The 15,465-nt window shown below is 38.3% G+C and overlaps 1 protein-coding gene across 2 annotated transcripts in view; it reads right to left on the bottom strand.

Moving 5' to 3' along the window:
- Positions 1-284: 284 nt before the first annotated feature.
- Positions 285-15,465, bottom strand: part of LOC149104832 (pancreatic secretory granule membrane major glycoprotein GP2-like) — a 62,183-nt gene continuing 47,002 nt past the window's right edge. Inside the window, exons 1-3 of one of the 2 annotated variants that reach the window (XR_016201431.1) lie at positions 2,812-3,018; positions 1,745-1,873; positions 872-924 (exon numbers count right to left, since the gene is read on the bottom strand). Coding sequence is in view for 1 of the 2 variants with exons in the window: in XM_089271464.1 (XP_089127590.1) it covers positions 560-924 (365 nt within the window). In the remaining variant the exon portion in view is untranslated. Of the gene's footprint in view, positions 925-1,744; positions 1,874-2,811; positions 3,019-15,465 lie in introns of those variants that run through there. The other variant, XM_089271464.1, reaches the window with a different exon arrangement.

Genomic DNA, 15,465 nt, shown 5'->3' with positions numbered 1-15,465 from the left:
ACTTGAGCAACTAATTTCTTTAAAGACTTTACTTTTGTTAAGAGAATGCGAGTTACTTTGCTAATGCTATTCGCATTGATATTATTGCTATGCATCTACTAGCTCACTGTACAGCGTTACAGTGTCTTGCCTAAAAAAGAAAACAGCCGTCTTATGTCACGCCGTCAAGTCTTCTCCAGAGAAACGCCTGAAACTCGATGTGCATTTTGTTTGTTTATAGTGGTCAGGTTGTTCGTAATCCAGGTTTAAGAGTTGATGGAGGTTTAAAGTTTTCTTTTGTAGGTAAAGTATTTTCTTTGCTAATTTTTAGAGGACTTAGAGCTTGTAAGCCGTCGTCAAAAGTTGAGAGAAAAAAAATGGCTGAAGTTTATAAATGGGTAACACTAATTTTGGCCCAGCTTGGTCATGCTTTGAACAACCAGGCCATGGTTAAGTTTTACTGTAGGTAATCATGTCGGGAAGTAATATCCCGCTTGGCACTAAGAGAGACAATGATCTAAGTCTCTTGCCACTACTATTCAACTGAAGCTAACTGAAACACACATATGCTATGACCGGATTAGTCACTACTGCAATATCGGGCAGGACAATAAGATAGGCCTGATAACTTGTAGATATAATAGGAGCCGCAGTTCTTTACTTGAATGAGAAATGAATTCCCACAACAGGCAAACCTATTAATGCAGACGTTTCTTGTGACTTTATTCTCAGCCACTGTAGGATGACCACCACTCAACCAGACAGGATAGGCTGCATCACAACGGAACATCGGTGGACATGTGGTCACCATTTTTGTGCCTGCAGCTCCTTGGAAGCGATACCAGCCATTGAGTGTGTTGTCACATTTTCCCTTTACTGTTACGTAGTCATGTTTTCTTTCTGCATCTGTCAGATTTTGGTAATTTTGCCAGTGACATACATCAACTAAAGGAAATACACAAATGTGTAAATAAATATATGATAAACACAGAAGACATTTGACATATGTCGTCTTGTGTTGCGTAGTCTTATCTTCTTTCCGCGTCTTTCAGATTTTGGTAGTTCTTACATATGTCAACTAAAAAAAACAAACAAAGTAATACGTAAATAACCCTCCCCTGATCCGTAGATACCTCTGTCGTGCTGTGTCGTTGGGTGTTACTTGTAGTTTGAATACAGTCACTTCATATATTTTGTACAATTTTACATCACTTTATTGCATCCGGTCATGCACAAACATTTCTATATGATTTGTCTTCGTTTCCATTTTTCCTGGGAACAAGGTTGTTAAAAGATCTCGCCACCGAAATATAGCTTCTACAATAGGTATTAATTACCACCTTTTTGTCTGTTTATACGAGAAAATCTTCATATTTACATTTGAAATTTCCAGTTCAAATGTCGTTGGGTAACCTGTAGGCAAGCCATAGCTGAATAAATTTGTCCCTCAAGCGATGATATTTATCGACCCTAAGTGCGAGAACATCGCAATCAGCGCCAGTGTTTCTCCACTAAGGTGTGTTTACTCTCTGGCATTGGATAAACCGCTGGAGGAATACCATGTGGGATACTTTAATCAAATATGTAGTGGATTCTAACTTCATATGGGTTATTTTTTTTTTTTTTTCCTGATACATGCCTACTTGTTAAATAAGATTCTTAAATGTGGCAAACCGTCCTTACATAACGACAAATAAAGTTTTTAACTGTAGCTAATTAAAACAGAATAGAAGATATCCCTACTAATGATAAAACCGTGTTGCACCTTCACAAATAGCACCGTTCTTTACAAATCCATCTTTGCACCGGCAGTTGTACGATCCATCCGTATTCTTGCACTCAGCGTTGGCAACAGCAACACACGGGTCGACCTGTGCTGCGCACTCGTCGATGTCTAAAAGCAAAGGGATCTAAGTGTCACTATTTCAATGTCACAATGGATGGTTAAGTGTCCCATTACGAGCATAAAAGGGAATTCTGGTGGAAATAAACTACTTTACACATTAAAAAGGCGAAAAAAAGTATGAGAAAAATCTCAAGAGAACCTTGTTACGAAGGAAAATAAGTAGAATTGCGCCTTAAATCCACTCCAAAGTTTTTACATTTCTAAAGTGATTACACGGCATATAGAAACACCTGTGGCAGATACATTTTATTAGAGTAATCGTGTGGCTGGCTAACGGGAAACTCTCAGTGATATCAACCACACAGTACTGCCATCTGCCCATCAATTGTAGGCGTTTTATCCCTGTAACTTGCATGTGGTTTTACCTTCTGTTACCTACAGCGATTATCTCAATCACAGTGTTCCAGTAAAGTCTAGTGCGCAGCTGCAGTTGAATTCGTTCACTCGTCTAAGTAACTAACTCCTCGCATCATTTCGCCTCCACCTGCCCACAAAAGGTGTAAAATCGGCCCTGAATCGAAGCCATACCCATGCGGTCAATTCCCCATCTGTCCCCCCTTCACCAGATTAAAGGTTATGACCATGGAACTACACGCCCTAGTGTGTTTAGCATGTGTAACTTTGGTTCTTGTGTCCGCTCACAGGCAAACGTTTACAAAGAAATATGCTGTAAAGAAGGAACTAAAACATTTCTGCTGGAAGAGAAAATAAGATGAAATTTTCACAGCAACTCGTAAAAACGGTTTATCTTTTGGTTTCCTCGTGGCAATAATAGTCAAAGACGACTTTCATTGTGTTTTTCCTTTTTCCAGTGGCTGTATATTTCTAGGAAATACACCTTTTGATTGGCTCCCAATCTTTGTTAACTTTGCTGTTTTATTATTTACACGAACGATAAGGTTGGTGAGGTTATCTGTTTCGATTACCTGTTTCACATTGTATTCCATTAAATCCTGGTGCACAGCTGCAGTTGAATCCGTTCACTCGGTCTGTACAGGTCCCGTTGTTCTTACAGGGATGACTTGCACAATCATCGATATCTGTTTCAAGATGATAAGGCAGAAAGTTAATAACGGTCACATTCGATAGAACCTGCAACAACTAACAACAAAACTCAATAACAAAACTATGCTTGAAGTTAAAAGATACAACACTGCTCACAAACAACTTAGAGAGAGATTAAAACCCGTAGAATTTGAATGAAAATTAACTAATTTTGGCTATAGTTACCTGTTTCACATTGTGTGCCATTAAATCCTGGTGCACAGCTGCAGTTGAATCCGTTCACTCGGTCTGTACAGGTCCCGTTGTTCTTACAGGGATGACTTGCGCAATCATCGATATCTGTTTCAAGGTGATAAGGCAGAAAGTTAATAACGGTCACATTCGGTAGAACCTGCAACAACCAACAACAAAACTCAATAACAAAACTATACTTGAAGTTAAAAGATACAACACTGCAAACAACTTAGAAAGAGATTAAAACCCGTAGAATTTGAAAGAAAATTAACTAGTTTTGGCTATAGTTACCTGTTTCACATTGTGTGCCATTAAATCCTGGTGCACAGCTGCAGTTGAATCCGTTCACTCGGTCTGTGCACTTCCCGTTGTTCTTACAGGGTTGACTTGTACAGTCATCGATATCTGTATTAAAGGGATAAGGTAGAAAGTTAATAACGGTCATACCGTAAAATACCATGTTAAAGCCTCCCCGGATATAAACCCTTCTATTTGCTAACAGAGATATTATTGCAGATATTAGCGCTCCCCCCCCCCCCCTTCCTCCCCCAAAACCGGATACGAACCCATCTAATGTATAAATCAGATAACGTTCTGTTCCTTTCCAGTTGTTCCAGTCACACTAGTGTTTTATAGATGTTTTTAAAACATATTCTCCGTTTATTGTTACGCACAATAATTGTATTAAAAATCTAATAGTTCTAAATGTATTGGTATGTTAGCTTCAATTAGTTGCTCAGTTACGTTTTATATCGTCGTTCCGAAACATTATTTTTATTCCACTTATATTCCCACCCCCGGATATAAGCACCCCCCCCCCGTCTTTAAGCCCACACAAAACCCCTTATGACGTTATATGATCCCAGGGCTTTGACTTGGGATTGTACCGTATACGATAGAACCCACAACAACAATATCTGCAAAATAACCAAAAATGCATAAGATCGTTTAACGGCCCAAATTTCGCTCCTTAGAGACTTGGATAGGTCAATTGGACAGAATTATGGAGAGAAAAGAAAGTTGTGGGAAAAAAGTGTGCTTTTCTTTAACCAAATATGCATAAGCAAAAATATATGTTTCTCCTCTCTTCAACCAGTTTAAAAATCGAAGGAAAATGAATTTTGGATATAGTTACCTGTTTCACATTGTGTGCCATTAAATCCTGGTGCACAGCTGCAGTTGAATCCGTTCACTCGGTCTGTGCAGGTCCCGTTGTTCTTACAGGGATGACTTGCACAGTCATCGATATCTGTTTTAGAAGATAGGATTGAAAGGATTAAAATGCAATTGCTTATGTTGTTACACTTGACGGAGCCCGACTCGGAACAAATAGGCAAAAGAGATCACTAACTAACTAACTTTCAGAGAGTTTTTTGCTTTTTATAAAGAAAAACAAAACATCTTTATCAGATATCCATCATTATCATAATCCAGTCAGGGAATGGCAACGGATCTGCCCAAACAAGGCAATCACGAACTTCCTAACAATAATAGACCAATTTCGCTACTACCTGTGTTGTCAAAGGTCTGTGAAAGAGTCGCTTATAATCAGTTTGTCACCTATTTGACAACAAAGAAGAGGCTGACGACAAAACAAAATGGAAGCAAAAAATGGCACTCTACTGAAACATCATTACTTCGCACGACTGATGCATTTCTTAAAGGAATAGATAAAAAGAAATTAACTGCCTGTGTTCTCCTAGATATGAGCCAAGCGTTTGATAGTGTCGACCACCAAATACTGTTACGAAAACTACAAGACGTTGGCGCCTCAACTAGTGTGCTACAATGGTTTAACAGCTATCTCACAAATAGATATCAAGTTGTACGAATTCACTCCACTGTTTCCAATCCAATACCAATTGGATATGGAGTACCTCAGGGTAGCATCCTGGGCCCCTTATTATTTAGTATATACGTTAATGATCTACCGGAAGCTCCACGGAATTGCTCTACTGAATGCTATGTAGATGATACAAAATTGTTTGTTTCTTTTCATTCACAAGACACCCAACGGATTGTTGAGGAAATGAACGAAGACCTCCTCAGTGTGCGCAACTGGTGCTTCAGAAATCGGCTATTACTAAATCCAGACAAGACGAAATTAATTGTTTTCGGGAGCCGACAGATGACTTCGAAGCTCCATGATTTTCGTTTGTCTTCGTTGGGAAAAGACATCTCCCCAGTACAATCAGCCAAAGATCTCGGCGTGATTTTGGATTCGAACTTGACATTTGATGATCATATTAAGACCACAGTATCGGAATGTATCGCACGCCTCGCGCAAATTAGCCGTGTCAAACACTGTCTTGACAGAACGTCGTTGTTAACCGTGATAAATGCCTTGGTTTTCAGTAAGTTGTACTACTGCTCGAACGTCTGGGCAAATACCACAGAGAAAAATATAAGGAAATTGCAGGCTGTGCAGAACTACGCATGTCGAATCGTTAGTGGCGCGAGAAAGTACGATCATGTAACTCCCCACTTAAAAAGTTTGTCTTGGTTACCCGTTAAGGACCAACTATGGCAAATGCATTTCCGGACACGCCCCCAAGCGTACAACTGCTCCTTGAAATATATCTGTTCCACAGACAACTTCTTGCTGGGTGGGAATCTTCTGGTTCTGACCACCCGCTGTCAGTTGCACGGGGAAGATGGAGCCTGTTTGCCTGTTAATTATTAGTCTAGAGAAGATAGCGGATCTGAAACCTATCATTTTAGTTCTCAGCTTCATGAGCTATATGAACGCTCTCGTTGTTTTAACTCTAAACAAATAGTTTTGCTCGGATGGAGTCCGATTGGGTTTTAAAGCTGGCCTTGTTCTTTACATTTATGGCTCTCGGCTTCTTGACCTTCATAAATGCTATTGCTGTTTTAACTCCAAACAAATAGTTTTGCTCGGATGGAGCCTGATTGGGTTTTAAAGCTGGGCTTCTTCTTTATGAAGAGCATCTCATAAATTAAATAGTCTATGTCCATGTCTTGAACGTTCTTTTCGCTATGGAGACGCTTATTGGAAGGGTTTATCAAAACACACTCCTTGTTATTACATTAATAGAAAGGTAACAAGAAAGCCCGCATTTCGCTTATTTGCCGTTTGAACTCCAAATTTCCGTGCCCTTCGAAGATTTTTGAAAGATCTCTCCTCAAAGATCACCTTGCCGATTTTATTAACGACAAATGCAGCATCATTCTTTTTTAGGCGATATAATACAAACTAGACATGCATTTTACAGACCTCTTTTCCTATCTAGTAAGAAAATAGCTGGTTTTGATATTCTAGCTTCCTCTTCGTCTTTATTTATGTGCTGACCGACTGAGAATTATTTTTAAGAATGTAGTGATGCTATAAGATAAATGCAAGTAGCAATTTCTCGTACCACCTCTTGTAAAGAATTATGCGTCGGCAATCGTGTCAAAAGGCGCTGTTACACTTGGTTATTAACATGCCTTGCATTGCTGTCACGAAAACGTGCGAGACATGTCCAATTCAGGGAGAGTTACACTAGACGACGCTTCGTGCAAATTGCCTCGTAGATGCGCAATAAAATTGTGAGACAAATTACTAACAAATTCCGGTAAATTTATTCAAATGTTATTTGTGGAAAACTTAGCGATGATGCATCAAGAACTTGAAATCTCCTTGAAAATAGTTTTCTTTATCTTACAGTATTTTGACATTACAACTATCGGCTTTAAATACCAAAGAGTGCTAAATAAACAAAGCTTCCACGAAGGACAAAGAAGACAAAAATGACTGAGCTGCAACTTTTAGAAGTTTAGTTTCCCAATTTATCACAAAAGACTGTGATCTGGATGATAGTCTCTTAATTATCACCATCATTATCATCATTATCGAGAAAACTATTGAACCAAATAAGTTCATTTATATTTTTGCATGAGTCTTATCTTTTAAACTTTTCGCGTATCGTCAATTAAGGACCGAAATTGCTTTCGCAAAAGAGACAGACAGGAGATAAAAATGTTACCAAAGAAAACGCATTTTCCTATGTTTTTGTGAGTGATTAATGAAATATCGTGTCAGTTTTACCTGAGAAATTTTATCATAACAATTTTGCGTGATCTTGGCGAGTTCCAGCTAAATGAAAATATTGACGGTGTTTAGACAAACTCAGACAAGCTCACACAAACTCGGATTCTTGGTCAAATTGGAATTTTAAAATGTCGGTATTCATAAAGATAGCAAAATAGGTGTACCCGGGAAAAAACATGACCGAGAAGAAGAGGTTGAAGAGAAGAACCAACAACAAACTCAACCCACTTATGAGGCAGAGTTTGGGATGCCAGCCCAGGCAAGTGGATGTTAGGATACACAAAGTAGGATAGTATAAAACGCGATTGAAAGGCTATCGATGAAAATGTAAGGACATTTTGGAACTCACCCTGAGCTTGCGTTTGACGAAGCGTTATTGAAATCGATGACGCAAAAATGAGGAGCGCAGAAACATTCATTTTTCACCGCAACGAACGTCTTCAGTTCTGAAGTCCTTGGAAAGAATTGAGCTAGTACCAGCTGGCGATGTGAAGTCGACAGACAACCAGCTCTTTACAAGTCAACACTGTAATAAGGGATGGCGTGTTTTGTCTCTGTTATTCAGAGCTATTTCTGCTCATGTCAGTTTGGCTCCTCCTGCTCCTAGAACTTTCCGTTTAAATTACGCACTTATTATGTGAACAAAATATTTCTATCTGCGGGTTTCTCAACTAAGCTTATAAGAAGGAGTTCCTCCTTGCGCTTGTTTATGAGTGTTTAGTTCAATGAAAGATGCATTCCAAACTCGTGTTTTTAACAATCACTCAGTTAAAAACCTGGAATTTCGACGGCATTTCCCGTGTTCCCTATCTTTGTTTTGGTTCTTTATTATGAATTAAACATTGATTTCGTTGTTTTCATCTTATTAATTTTTTTTTCTTCAGATTTGTTCGAGATAGAGTTGGCCTAAATGTTGAAAGCATATCTATAACAGGACGTCATTGCGACTTCGACTGTTAGCTTAACTATATTCCTCGGCTTTGTTGACGTTTTGGCAAAAGGTAGGATGTTAAATAATTTATTTTACAGCCCTGCAAGCATGTGATTGTCTTAAGTTAAAAGTTAGTTAATTAATTAAACGCCATTCAAACAAATGAATTTAAATTTATGCTTTTTCTTTTGCAAACAAATTGACATATTGTCTGCTTCTCATTTTGCCACACTCCTAAATTGGAAAAAAAAAACCATAAATCTTCAGGCGCCAAGTTACGCTTGCGATGTAGATATGGCAAACTATTTTATTCCGAAGACCTTTTATTTTGTATTTCGATAAAACGACAACTCATGTCTTTACTTTCGCTCAGTTAAAAATCTTAAATTCCTATGGCATTTATCGTGTTCTCCACCTTTGTTTTTGTTCTTTACTGAAAATATAAATATAAATTTCGTTGTCTTTCTGTTAAAAATATATTGTTTTTTAGCTCAAGGTGGCTCAAGATTAATTAACCTGAATATTGCATAAATATATGTTAGGGCGTTATTGCAGCTTCGAGCTAAGCCTATATTCAAATTAAAAATAATAATAATAATAAAAATAATAATAATAATAATAATAATGATGATAATATTAATTTATTATTATTATTATTATTTATTTATTTATTTTTAAAGGGAGAGATATCAAACATTATATTTTGTAGGCCTCCATGCACATGGAAACTTTGTATTTTCGAAAACTGGTCGCTTACGAGAGGTGGTCGCGACCGGAGGTTCGACTATATACTACATGTTATTATGTCACTCTTGGTCTAGAGGCAAGCCAAAAAAAGACGACCACATGTATAATTTCCAAGTTAAAAGTTTAACACTTGGAAACCACGCACTGAATGGTAATTTCATTTCCGGTCGGTGCGGAGTGGAAGACGGTTAGCAAATATCACTGACATGCGCAGAACATTGACGGAAGTCATTTATTGTTTCCGGTAGCCGTTGCAATCTGTCACGGCCGTCCTTGCTAAAGGTCTGTCTCCTCGACAAGGCTTGTATGTATACCGAACAAGAAGGGACCATGCAATATTTATGCCTTGGGTGAAGGGGGAGGGGGGCTGGAAAATAGGAGGGGGAATGATCAAAAAATTAGAAAATGAAGAGGGGGTCACTAAACTAAATAAGGATAGGAGTGGGAGGGGGGGGGTGGGGGGGGGGCTATGTATTTCTTTTAGCCATATAGAGCATACCGGTGAACACTTCCAAACAGCCCACTTACATGGGTCAACTAATACAAAAAACGACCTCACAATATTGCGCCCAGATCGGGTTTGGCCAGAGACCTGTGCTACAACAGGTACTCTGTAACTGTTGGTTTCCTTTTAAATCACGCTCGCTTTTCGATGAATCAGAGCTGCAAAGATGCGAAATAACGATGTCATCTTTGCTGTCACTTTCCGCATCAGAACTGCTGTCGATATCATTGTCACTGTTATCATCTTGCAGTACTTCGTGCCGCTGAAGAGAGACATGGGTATCAAGTACCTCACCCATTCTGATCAAGGCACTTGCAGTGACCCGTCGCACCTGATCATTTTTCTTGCCCTTTAATTGAAGGTTGAAATGACTGACGGATACTTGTCAAGCTCCTGATTGCTTAATTGCCCAACTTTACCAGCGCGACAAGGAGTGTTCCAATCATAGTCCTCGAAGCATTTCTGTTGTTTCTGCTTGCGTTTCCTGTTGTTTCTGCTTGCATTTCTCACGTCATGTATCTGTTTTAGTTTGCATCCTGTCTTGCGGGTTCTTTAGCATTATTTTCTTTTGACATACTTTTAATAATACAATTCTTTGCTATTTCATTCAAAGAGTATTTTTGGACTGAACGATTTGCATGGCAGAAATTGAATGGCAATGTGAGGCCTGTTCTCATTATATATTTTTTTTCATTATCTATATTTATGTTTCTTTATATTTTATTTCTTCCATGCCGGCTGCCTTGGAATTCATCACCAAAATTGTCAACTGGAACAGAGAGTAACAGCGAAGGCTATTTTAAGTACTTGTATAAGGACCTAAAGCACGAAAGGCCCAAGTAATTCAACAAAATACTCCCAGACATGTACAAACATGCAAGTGTAAATATAAAAGTTATTGCGAAAATTTCAAATGCAGAGTTTCAACCGAGAATTTACATTATGTGTTTGACATAGGAGATCATCCAACTGCGGTGAAATGTTTGCCGATAGCAGCGGAAAGTTTCAGGTGAATGTCCGGTTTCAAGTGAAAGTCCGGTTAAATATTTCAAATGGACGGCAGAAAGGCCAAGCTCAGTGAATTTATATTCGCTGACTTGGACGATGCTGCTGAGCGGCGAAATCACTAGCACGCTCGCAGTCGGGATGGAGGCGGAAATCTTTGCCAAACAAAACACTGGATAAATTTGAATCTTTCCAAAGTCTGTTGGCAGATTCGCAAGAACATCACGGCTTGCGAAGCGCGATTCCAGCACTTCGATTTGCTCTGGTACCACTTCGATTCGCTCCGGTTCCAAACATTCCCGCACGACGTCACACGTATCTCGAATGTTGTCAACGTTGTCAACGCTCGTAACATAAGCCAATCATATTTTTGCGTTGTGAGAGCAACGCATAATTCAAACTCTTGGGCTTAGGCGGTAGTCCCTCCTTTCGCGCGGCCATATTTTTTCTCGCGGTTTTCTTCCACGTCACGCACGACGGACTAAGCGAAAGAGGGACTACTCGTAGTCTATGCACAACCCTATTTGCTGGATAACTTTACAAGGAAAGGAAAAGAAGATTTCAAACCTAAAAATATTATGAAAAGGTCAAGCATGACTTGAGTGTTCTTTATTTCTGAAACAAATGAAGCCTCCTGTTTTAAATAGATGAGAATGTCCCCGACACAACTAAGGCCTAATCATATAGGCATTGTGTCCAAAGGTGTTGAAAAATTCGAAAAAATTATGTCCCAAATGAAAAAGGGAGAAAATTAACATTCCATCTAATTTGGGGACACTTTTTAACAGAAATAAACTTAAGCCATGGGCCAGTGAGCAATATCAGTATACTAAAGCAGTGCAAGAGGAACTTGCTCAAATGAAAGGAGATGTCAGTGACAAATAAGAGAAGTTTTTAAGCATAAAGCAAAGTCTTAACCGAGCACTCAAAGGTTTGCTAAATAAGACAGGAATGAAGAACGGAAGACAAAAAAAAAAAAAAAAAAAAAAAGAAAAGAAAAAAATAGAAAAGAAAAGCTGAAAAGGGAAAGAAAGAGCACCTAAACAAAATCCAAAAAGAAACAAGGCGTAAAATCATCAAACGTGATTCTGAGGAAGCTTACAGGTGTATTACAAAAAAAAAATACTTCTGTTAAATGCACTGGAAAAATTGAGAGCATACTGGCAGAAAGCTCGATTAGCAAGCCTCATTAACAAGGGAATTTGGCATCCAGAAGCAAGGATATGTGCACTTGTGCTTATGCAAAGCTCACCGATTGAGAATTAGAGGCAAACTGCCATGAAGAGGAAGGACATAGTGAAGAAGAAGTGAAAAGTGAAAAAGATGATTGCAAAGAAAGAAAGAAGTGGTGGAGGATAATAAAGAATTCAATGAAAGAAATTAAGTGTCACTGTCAGAGAGAACCGGGCAGTACCAAAAGATCGAGGTCGGCCGTTTACCTTCATCTTTTCACAGTATAAAAACTATCCGAAAAGATTAGCAGCCATGACATTTAAAGGAATTTTATTTAGTTTAACATTCTAAAACGTGTACATGAGTTTTTCTAAAACAAATATATATTTACAGAATTATTGCATTCATGTCTGGATGGAACAAATGTCTTAACTAGCGAGTTTAGAGATTGCACTTCTAATTTAATCAATTCAATTCTGTGTTTATCCACCATCATTTCCATCCAAATCTCTACAAGTAGGCTCTTCAGTCGTTATTAACAGACTGGAAAAATTTATATGAAGAGAAGTTATTCTTCGCCGTATTTCTTATACGTTTAACACTGACGGTAAGTTAATGTTTAAAACGAACCATGGTTAAGTGGCATGTTTTGATTTCCCAACAGAAACACCTTTCGAGATAACATCATTACGTTCCATCCAGACTTCTGGCACATTTAAACAATAAAACAATATTTACACCGACAGGTTATAACTATATCATGCATTCAGAGAGAATGCTTTAATTTACTAACACAGAGGTTTTACCCTAAATTCCCAACGTAATTCTCATTAATTTGCTTTGACTTTGCTTCGCTACGCTTAGTGATTGGTTTAAAAGCCTAGCGTCACATTTTCAAGCAATCCTAGCTAAGCCTCGCTCACACATCTTTTCTCGAGTTCGTATTCGAGTTCAATATTGCTTCAGTCGAATATCTGTGTCCTTTTTGATTGGTCAGATTGATTACTATGGTTCTCCTTTTGCCACAGTCAGTTAAAAACCTCTATGGGTTGAATATTAAAATATGTTGTGCAAGTCATTACTAAACGTTGTATTGTACCTAATGTAATTTAATTAGTACTGCACTAAGACGGCATTGGACCTCAGTGTAGCGTGATAGCGCGCAAGTCATTCGTACAGTTTGAAAATTGTATTTAGACAGGAGCCATAATCGGGGACGGAGACCGTAAGTCTCGGGATTCGCGCGCACCTATGATATGGGACAATTTTTCTATTTTTAGAACAAATTGCGCCATCATGACGTCATATATCCGCGCGGATCCACGCACGTGTCGGGGGCTCTCGCGTGGATGTTGTCACGTTGTGTGATCAAATGGTGAGAGTTGAGAGATTCTTTTGCGTATTTTTCACAGCGATGGCAGGGAATAAGGCAGGGAATACGAACCAGGGCGCTTATATGTAGTTTTATGCTCTGAGCTAACGGAAAAGGTGGGTTTTTCAGGGTCGAAAACAAGACTTCAATCTCGCGCTGGGAATGAATACTAAGATCTGCTCACGCTAGTTGTAAGCTTACGCGTATGTTTTTGCGTTTGTTCTGACTTAAGAATATAGCAAGAAAACTCTATACTCTGGTGTCGAGTTAATTTGTGAGTTTCTCAGACAATGGTTCATCATAACCAAAACCTGTTTTGACGGTTTCTTATTGTTTCTGCTTGTTTGGTGAGTTTGCAAAAGTTTTTGAAAGGAAAGTCTGACGCGTACAATTAACTTATTTGCATAGTGCAGCTCGTGCACTTTCAAGTCCGAGTCGGTGTTTGAATTGTCAACAAATCTTGACAAAGATTTCTTTCGTTATCTTTTGTGCTGAGATGCTGTAACAAATTTCACGAACGCAAAAAAAGGCTACTAACATCATGTGTGTTTCTTCAACATAAGCATAGTGAAGTTTTACACTGCGAAAATGAAAATAGACAAGGAGTTTTGATAGCTCGATCAACAAACTCGAAATCGTTATTCCAAGTTGATTAAAGAAAGCGTCATCGTCACTTTGCTGATTATTTCTGCTTTATTCACATATTTCCAGCTTAGCTTTTACAATATGTCCTCAAACATTTATCAGTCTTAAACATATTTAAAAACTATAGAGTTATTGTTTGAGTTCGATGTACGCTTTCACACGAAAGAGCGGCGGAAGTACAATTTGTCATGTTTACTGGCTGTACTGAAAACACGCATCGGCGGGCGCTCTCATTCATTGACAACAGAGAATTTACTGGATTTTTACCCGAATAAAACTGAGCAGTATCTACGGACGTAAAGTTATTGGGCCTTGGATGAAACATCAAGCGTTGCTTAAAATTCAAGCGAAACTCAAACTAGCAATTATTTTGTTTTACTTTTCGGTCGCGATAGACTGACAAATTCCTCGCAAGTGTGTGGCAAGAGGAGCTAGGAAACTATGAAGCCCTGAAGCTCTGCTATATCTAAATATATCCAGCTAGTTTTTTTGCTGTGTAATGGAAAAGCTGTTAATCTTCAACATATGTGAAATTTAAAGTGGAGTAATGTACAGCTCATGTAAAAAAAGCATCCGTCGGAACACAACTTGGTCAGCGATATATATAAGCTTACAGCGGAACATACCTAAATTCGACACTGTCTTACTTCACTCAAACTGGAGCAGCTTACGACGAAAATACTTAAGCAAAATTCCAACAGACGTGAACGCGTTGAGTTGTGGGCCAAAAACATGAAAATTTTCGGGAATTTCGGACGCCATTTCCTCCGCGCGACATCCGCAAAAATCCTCGCAGCATGTACGCGCGTGTACCGCAGGCGATGGCGCAATTTGTTCTAAAAATAGAATTATTGTCCCATATCATGGGGACAACCCTAATACTAGAAATGGCGCGCGCTTACGGTCTCCGTCCCCGATTATGGCTCCTGATTTAGATTGAAAATTAACTGGTTTCTGCTGGAATCTGTAAGAGAACTAATAACTTCGTGGGATGCAAATTCAACCAGGGAAGAGATTTGGAGGGATGAGAGTTACTTTCATCCTCAACTTGAATTTCGTTTAAGTTAGTTTGCTGCTATTTGAAATCTATTTTTGTATCAGGAACAAATTAATCAACAATAATTCCAACGCTTTTCTTTTGACACCTGGTGCCTTCTGTCGCACGGAAAACATGACAAAAGCACTATTATGCTACTGGCCCTTTGAATCACTCTAGCGCTGCGGTAAATATAACTGAACATACATGTATATATATGTGTATACCTTAGCTGTACTAATCCCCTTAAACATTACATTATTTTAAGTAACAAGGTGAATAATGATTACTGTTATAATAATAAAGGGTCCTTATTCATAGTTTTGAATAGACGTTAAAACTTACAAGGTACTTATAGACTGTCCCAATAATAACAATTTTTAACTATAATCCAACTTGTAAGCAAGGCAATTTTGGGCATTTTGTAGTTTCTGCCAGAAATTGTCTCGTATCCACTATATTTAAACTCAGGTAAGGCAAATGAGAAAAGTTAGAAAGGAGTATTGATGTTCATTACTAACATATGCAGAATCAAATAACAAAGGCACTGGACGTATATCTATAAGTGACAATTGTCTGCTTAAATACCTTACACGATGTTAGCACTACAGCTTAAATATATTTACAAAATTAAAGTAAGGAATTTGATCATTCCCTGAAAGATGCCTGTCTGTGGAAATAACTTCGTTGCCTGGAGTCTATCACAGTGGAGTTAACTAAGGAATATGAAGACTAAGATTGCGAAATAATGTCCTAATGACGTAAGGCAAAATCCTTGAAGAATTAAACAAAGTTTAATGTAAATCGATCTGATAAAAACTGAAATTTTCATATCAATCTGATCAGAAAAGTTGAAACACCAAAAAGAATTTT

Source organism: Orbicella faveolata, unplaced genomic scaffold (genome assembly GCF_042242905.1).
Source record: "Orbicella faveolata isolate gen_17 unplaced genomic scaffold, um_ofav_v1 contig_34, whole genome shotgun sequence".
NCBI lineage: Eukaryota > Metazoa > Cnidaria > Anthozoa > Scleractinia > Merulinidae > Orbicella > Orbicella faveolata.
Note: the sequence above shows the minus strand (reverse complement) of the source record. Positions and strands in the feature narration are given on the sequence as shown.